General features: G+C 57.3%; 1 protein-coding gene across 1 annotated transcript; it reads right to left on the bottom strand.

Annotated features, from left to right (window-relative positions):
* Positions 1-1787: 1787 nt before the first annotated feature.
* LOC101767048 lies at positions 1788-7734 on the bottom strand. The gene is made up of 3 exons (XM_004984870.3): positions 6323-7734; positions 2350-2910; positions 1788-2245 (listed from the first exon to the last, which is right to left on the bottom strand). The coding sequence occupies exons 1-3, from the start codon at positions 7211-7213 to the stop codon at positions 2144-2146; spliced, it is 1554 nt and encodes a 517-aa protein (XP_004984927.1). The 5' UTR covers positions 7214-7734; the 3' UTR covers positions 1788-2143.
* Positions 7735-8043: the final 309 nt, after the last annotated feature.

The following is an 8043-nucleotide window of genomic DNA, read 5'->3' as shown; positions in this document are numbered from 1 at the left end:
GCGTTCAGATTGGCCGGGCATTGCACCGGAGAGCAGCAGTACAATTCATGTACGGCGGCGCAGGACTGCAGGGGGTGCACGATTACATCACCGGTTACGCCGCGTGACGGCGATCGCCGCGACTGGCGCGGCGTCGAGTCCGACGGCGCCGAGCTGTCGAACTGCTGGGAGGAACTCAAGTCTGGCCGCTCTACCTCTACCATGTGGAGACAAAAAGCTCGTGCTCGTGTATATCCGCATGCTTCGTATTCAGTGAAGTTGTTTTCCGTGGACTTGTTCTTTAAATTTTTTTTTTTGACCAATGCCCGTATTTGGCTCTGGCTATAGCTGTCCAAGTTGCCATGCAAGCATCTGCGTGTGTTTGACTTGCAGCGGAGGAATGAGAAATAATAGCAGAACTTGTTGTAATCAGATGGTGTACCTGGATTTCAAAGTGTTGATAGTTTCGTATTCCTAGACGCGTAGTTTTTCAGTGAAAAATATCTGATAAGACCATGCACTGTTCGAGTGTGACTGGGCATGCACGTAGATATATTTCTTTTTCAAAAGAAAAGGAAATTATAGTATCTGACTTGCTCTTCTATTCTAACAAAGTCGTGGAAAGTGGCAATCAGATAGGTGACTGATAGCTGCTCCAATTTTCTATAAGTCATACATCGATATCTTACAGTAAGATTTTGATCAACAATTACTCTATTAATGTTTTCTTCTTATGATACAGAAGTGGAATCATAGAAAAGTATTTTTCAATACAAATCTGATGCTATCGATTTTGTGATGCATCAATAGAGTAATTGCTTATCGAAGTCTCATCTAACGAGCTGAATAGATCTTGTAATTTTGAACTGACGGAGTATATACATCTCAGACCCGGTTGACTTTCTTTAAATGGACGGGCCAATTAGACCGTGTGCTACCAAGGAACTCATGGATAATTCCACGAGCAATGTGAACCACACAATGTTGGACGGCTTGGATGTTTGACCTTCTACACTGCTCCCCACTTGGGTGGCGCTTCAAAAGGGACTGAGATGCCATGTCCAATTTTATTTCCTCCCCTTTTTTTCTTTCTAAAACTTTCACTAGGCTAGCTCAATACCCTTTTTTCTTCCCATCAGACCATCACTGATGATCACAGTAGTACCTTTTGTTCTTTTGTTGGGACGGCGAACAAAGTGGCTACTCACTGCTTATGTGAAATCTCCCGGAAAGGACGCTCCAGAAAAGGAGCAGAGAACAAATTCGAAGTTCATGCAGATCGACTCTAGTGCCGGAAAGGTTGGGATGTAACTTGTGTGGAAGATAACAGTCTTACAGTTCAGTATTTTTTTTGTTGAAAGTTTTCATAGTTCAGTATTCGTAGATGTAACCCATTGTACATTAACCATCAAAGCTTGAAGACAAGTTTCTACTTTCTATACACTGCTTAGCTTCCGATCCTCCAGCGTCGGGGGACTCAGGAGGACTGACCCGATGTGCATGTGCCGACATCAGCAACTCTTATTCCGATCCGACCCATTTAAATTCCAAGCATTCTGTCTGGGCTACCTTGTAAACGTGTTATGGCCCAATGGGCCGTCGTACCTCTCCTGTTCCGTTTCCTGCATTCTCCATCCATAAAAAAAATTCGTTTACCAAATATCAATACGTCCCAAATATCAATACGTCGATGCCTAAGAGATGAAAGTCGCACATCCTGAAAACTTGTGTTTTCCTCCATTCATGATTTTATGCAAACAGACATTTTCCCCATTTCGGAATCAGTAAGCTACAGGAACGAGGTAAAGTCTGAAAAATACTGCAGGGCCTTGACACTCCTTTTGTCATAATCCATCACTTGTCTGCGTTCAAACGGGACATCTTGCTCTTTACAGTACACCAAGCCAGGCCAAACAGGGAAAAGAAAGTGCGGGACCTGATGTACGCACGCACGTATGCATGATCTGTATGTCTCAGTCTCGTAATTCATGGAGCCATTTATACACAGCGAGGGGAATATGTCAATCGCCAGCAGGGAGCAGAACAGAACGATCCTTAGCTTCCTCGATTCGTCGCGCCGCGAGCAGCGCCTGCATCTGTTGTACGTATCACACTACCGCTACTATCCTCGTGTAGTCTGTCACCGTGGCAAAATCACGGCGAACTACGGCGACGTGAGCTCTCCTCTGACGCAGCGCCGTATCCGCACCTCCAGCACCGAACCCCACCTCGTCCGCCTCGTCTTGCAGCAGTGCCGCCGCGGAGCCTGAAACATCGTAGGCACATAATTTAGCATGGCTCTGCTGCAGCAAGCGTCGGATTCAGAACGACGCGAGAGATCGACGCCGCCGCCGGCGCGCTGGCACTTACCCGTCTCCAGTCACTCTCGCTCATCCTGGGGGCGATGACCCTGACCGTGTGCACCGTGGACGCCGCGCGGAAGCTGGCCCTGTCGCACTCCTTCTCCGGCGGCTTGGCGTCGTGCCTGGCGTACTCCGTCACGGTGGCGCGCGCCGTCTCGTTCCGGGCGCCGCTGAGGAAGAACATGGCGGGGCGCGCGCAGGCGTCGTGCGGGCTCAGCGGCCGCGTGTTGAACACGAACGGCCCGTCGGCCCAGCTCCGCCAGGTCCGGAACGTCTGCAGCGGCACTTCCAGGTCGTGCGGGGCCACGGCCCACGGGTACAGCTGCACGGTGTAGCCCCACGCCACGGAGACGGACCAGACGTAGCCCGGCCCGCGCTGGTAGCAGAAGCTCTGCTGCAGCGCCCGCGCCGGGTCGAGCCGCGACGCGCCCACCAGCGGCCGGACCGCCTCCAGCGCAGTCTTGCCCCGCGGGCTGATGGGCTGGATGTGGTCGAGGTGGTGCAGCGACACCAGCGGCGCCACCGGGTGGGCCGCCAGCATCCCGTACGCGTCGCCGCGGATGTCCACCTGCACATGCACGGGCGACGTGTCAGTTTAAAAACAGTGATGGCCATTTGAAAAAAAAAAGTAAACAGCGGTTGCCAACAACTTTTCTGCATGCGCGTGGAAGTCCGTGCTGGTAGATTGTCTGAGGCCAGGTGGCGGTTCATGGCAAGGTTCAAGGTTGGCAGGAAAAGGATCGGGGCACGGGACGCGTGAGGAGACAAACGGCATCCGGGAGAGTGTGCGCCACGCGACGGAACGGAACGCAGAGATACCACAGATCTGGAAGCACGTTCGTCGGCAAAGCAGCGCACGGTTCAAAAAGGCGTGAAGAAAACGGGCCGCCTGGTCGTCTGTCCTAGGAAGTGGGGGGAGTCTTTCTCTTTGTCCATTTTTAGAGACGACTCCATGAGTCCACGACACGTCAAAGCACGGTAAAAAAAAATGGCGGTAAGTACGTAGACAGACTGCGCTGGGATGCGGCACCGTTCAGCTTAACTTTCTTTTTTCAATTGGTAGGGTATTAGGATCAGATTTCTCAAGTTCGAATCCCGACAGGTGCGATTAAATAAAATAATTACAGTTCACTTCAATCTCTACGTATGCGACTTGAGGGAGAGGGGGAGTGTTGAAGTTTAAGGGCTTGTTTGGGACTGCTCCACTCAAAAAAAATATAGCTCCACTCCACCAACTCCACCTTCCTTCTGCTCCACTTCACCAAATCCACGAAAACATGGAGCTGTTGCACCAATTTGTCAAATGAGAGGATTCCAGCTCTAGGAATATGATGTTTTTACGTGCATTGTCTATTATACCCCTGTATTGTGGGATCCACACGTCAGTGTATATTGGACTACAACGAGCATCCCGTCTCCTCTCCTCCGACTAGCCTAGCCCAGCAGCTCCTGCGCGGGCACCAACCATGGCGTCCCTCCCCTTCATCTACCTCATCCTGGTCATCCTACTTCTCGCCACCGCACAGCAGATGCCCTCTTTCTCCATCAACAACACGGCCTAGCGCCCCACCGACAACAACCGCACCCTCCTCTCACCGCAAGGGGACTTCGCCGCCGGGTTCGTGGTAGCGAGCTCCGCTCCACCCAGGTACTGCTTCGCCATCGACGCTTCGGGTCGGCTCACCTGGACTATCGGTGGGAACAACACCGCCATCTGGTCAACCCCTCCCATGAATTCCTCCACGAGCACAGCGGTTCTGCAGCTCAACGACACAGGGAGCCTCGTTTACAGCACGGCCTGGTCGAGCTTCTTCGAGGCAACCAAGGCACCATCAACCGGGTGTGGCGGCTCACGCTCATCAACAACAGCATCCTGTGGCTCTACAGCCTGCTGCCCAAGACCCGGCGGTGGAACGTGGTGTGGCAGTTCATGCGGGAGCCCTGCACCATCCGGGGCACCTGCAAAGCCGGCAGGATCTGCGTCCCCGTTGGCACCGACATCGTCAGCTGCGTCTGCCCCTGCCATGAATTCCTCCACTGGCACTCAGCGGCGGCCAGGGGTGAGTGCGGTCGGCCAGGCTGCGCCCGACCATGGGCGCCGGCGGGTGGAACGGCCGAAGGGGAGATGGCAGCGGCGGCGGAGGAGGAACAGGAGTCGCGCCTCGCGGCGGCGGGTCAGGGCGGCGACGGACATGCGGGGCCGCTGGCGGACTCGCGCGTCAGGAGGCAGCAGTGGACTCGCTGGGGTGGCGGTAGTACAGAAACAATCACGACATTGGTGGGTAATTTTCACCCAACTCCAAGAGGAGGTATGAAAGTAGTTTTTGGTAGCACCCTTTGAGGAGCTTCAGGAAAACCTTGGAGTTGCCCCCCAGGTCCACCTTTTCTTTGAAGTTGGTATAGTTGGAGCTGTAGGTGTTTGGCAAGATGAATCTAAAGCGGAGCTGCAAAACTTAGAGCGGAGCAGTACAAACAGGCCACTCTACGTATGCTCCCTGAGGGAACCTGCACATGAGAGGAGCGTTGGAGTATAAATGAATTGCTCAATTCTTCTCATCAGCTTAACTTTTAGGACATGCAACTACGACCTCGCCTGAACCGGAGCGAATGACGCCCGTCGCTCTCGTTGCACCGGCCTGGTGCCCCTAATCCTAACGATTTCTCAGCAACTGCCGTAGGCGTAGAGTACGAGACGGTTCGATGTACCCTAGACCATGCGGCAGAAGCTACTCGCCTGTCACGACACGGCAATCTCGTCACCGGAAAAGGACGGCCACACACCTGGCCCGGCAAGGTCACACGTCGCACCAGCCAACCACTGGCACACTCTCCGGAAGGCGACGTCGGGATTTTAATTTGGACCACCGCCCCCGCCGGGGTCTTTTTACAGCCATGAACACCAGGGTCTCCAAAACGAGCACAAGCTTTCCCCCTGCGCCACTAGTCGTCGACGCACCACCACGCCGCCCGGGCGCCCGGGCACCACTACGGCTCTACCGCGAACGCGTGCAGCGGTCTCATCATTTCGAGCGCACGACGTAATGTTCAAAAGCCGCGCGCGACTCCTCCGGCCGCAGTGCAGGTATCCTCCGGGATTCTTGGCAAAGGCGCAAAGCCCTGCGTCGAGCTCGAGCCCATTCCTCTCTGGGACCAAGCGAGATGCTACACATGATTTGGCTCCACGCCTCCACCAACCGATCGCCGCGCCCGGAGAAAATCTACCCCAAATCTGTGCGCTTCCCTGGCTCGTTGTCCTGCTTACTACAGAGACGCCCGCCGGCTGGGGCATGGCAGAAGAAATGGGGTGGCAATGTGGCATTGGCAAAAAGAAAAGATGAGGGGGATGTCCTTTTGCAAGCGGTGGTTGGCTGTGCCAGTCAGTGCTCTTGTGGCCTGTCGACGCTTGTCCTGATAGATGCCCGCGCCACATGGGGTGAACTGGTGAAAGAGAGCGAGAGCCGAGAGGGAGGGGGGACTGGCGGACTGCAAGGACTAGTAGGCCTGGGTCCGGCGACTCCACGCTGTCCGGCAACTTTAAAGAGAGGAGGCCAGGGGTGGCATTTGTCCGGCGTCGCGTTCGCGTACCGCCACGGCGGGGCTCCAGCGATTTCCAGAAAAGGTTCGGACGCAACTATATTCGCCTTTGCAGCAACCGAAAGATGCTTCCGTGGATTCTCAATGCAGAACGAGGGGATCCTTAAAGCTGCTGAGCCCTTTTTACTAGGGGGAGCGGTGAAAGGTTCGGTCAAATGGCTCTGATCCAGGGTGATGCAGGGGAAATCGAGTAATTTGGCAAGAGAATCAGAGGTTCAGATTATATGTTATCTATTCCAAAGATGGTTAAAAAAGCACAATTTTGGGTTGATTAGCCACAAGGTGCACGCTCTTCGTATTAAAAATTTGTCATTTTGGTGTTTTTCAAATGAGAAGGAATTAGTAGCGGAGAAAGTAATGGGGCAGCTAGCGTTAAGGATGCTCACCTGGTGGAATCCTGGCTCGCGGGTGAGCGGGACACCGAGCTCGGCGAGGCAGGCCTGCACGCGCTGATCGCTGCCGTAGAAGTACACGTAGCGGTCGAGGCAGCCGTCGATGGCCTTGGCGAGCGCGGCGGCGGCCGGGTAGCTGACCGCGAACCCTCCGCCGCCGAAGGCCATGCCGTACGAGTGCATCACGTCCTGCTCCACGCTCTCCGACGGCGCCCCGACGTAGTACATCTCCCCGTGGTCGTACTTACGCAGCACGGCCACCAGGTTGTCCGGGAAGAACACCGTGTCGTCGTCGCCCATCACGAACCACCGCAGCTCGTCGCGGGCCGTGTCGTTCCCGAGCTCCGCCGCGACGGCCAGGAACGAGTCCGCCGCGATCCTGGCCATCCGCGCCGCCGACGCGCGGTCCCCGAACCGGGACGCGTCCGCCGAGACGCGGTACGGCGGGCACGTCGCCGCCGGCCACGGGCTCACGGGCTCCTCGTCGAGCCACACGTGCCCGCGCATCTGGTCGGGGCGCCACCACAGCTCCGCGTAACCGCGGCGCTGGTCCCACGTCCGCGCCGACGCGCCGATGCCGAACACGATGTGCGACAGCGTCGTCGGCGTCCGGGCCGCGCGCGGCGGCGATGGCCCGTCGGCGGCGGCCGCCTCGTCACCGGGGAACTCGCCGAGCTCGCCCGCGCAATCCTGGCACCTCCAGAGCCGGTACAGCCCGCCCGCGCCGTCGTTCGGGAAGAAGGCGACGTAGGCGAGGAACGCCAGGGTGGCGGCGATCAGCATGGACAGCGACGCCGCCACGCACCGCCGGCGTTGGTCGCCGCCGCCGCCGCCAGCGACGCCGGCGCACCCGCCGGCCTCCGCGACCTTCCATTTGTGCAGCATCCGCGCCTGCCCACGATCGCCGCCTTCCCCGCGCTACCACAACGGATTTCGCCGGGATCTCGCGACGCGCAGCGTAATGGCCGGCAGGGCTCGAGCCCCCGGCCGTTCGTTTCCCGCAAACAATGATGTGGGCGTGGTGCCCAGGAGGCCCTTTCCGTCCCGAGTCCCACTTCTCGGGGACGGCGGCGGAAACGTGGCGGGCGGGCTCGCGCGCCCGTGGGAACGGAACGCAACACCGCTCCCTCCGCCGCTTCGCCTCGCCTGGAGCTGCTGCAATCCGGCCGGGGCTCGATGGGTGTCGCGGCCTTCGGTAAAGAGATGAGGCGGCGGCGACACACAGCGTGCGGCGTGGGATGCTGTGATTTGTTGGGCGCCCGCCTCCTCTCTTTCCTTGTCGCGCGCAGGTGGTGTGGTGGCTTGTGTCTAGCTACCGTCTAGCTATGGGAGGGGGCGCGCCGCGGCGTGGCACGACCGGAATAAAAGGCGCGTTTTCAATCTAGGTTTGATGGGGGCGGGTCGGGGTTGGGCCGGGAACGCTTGAAAAGCAAGGCAAAGGTGGCGAGATAATTTATTTGCTTTCCCCGAGATAACCGAGCCGTTAAGGCGTTAACTCCCTCCCGATAAAGGCTCCAGGAAGGAAACCGCCCGTCCGCGAGGCGTACGAGTCAGTGAGTCACAAGCTATAGCTTCGGTGTTGGGTTGTCCCCGCCGCACCCGCAGCGTCCATCTCTTGATGCTACCCGTGAGGCCGCGCCGTGACGCAGGCGGCCGCCGCAGCCGCATGTGTGGTGCGGTGGCCGCCGGGCCACCCCGCCCGCCGGATGCGGCTT

Source organism: Setaria italica, chromosome IX (assembly GCF_000263155.2).
Source record: "Setaria italica strain Yugu1 chromosome IX, Setaria_italica_v2.0, whole genome shotgun sequence".
Lineage (NCBI taxonomy): Eukaryota > Viridiplantae > Streptophyta > Magnoliopsida > Poales > Poaceae > Setaria > Setaria italica.
The sequence above is the reverse complement of the archived record's forward strand: the minus strand, read 5'-3'. Positions and strand labels throughout refer to the sequence as shown.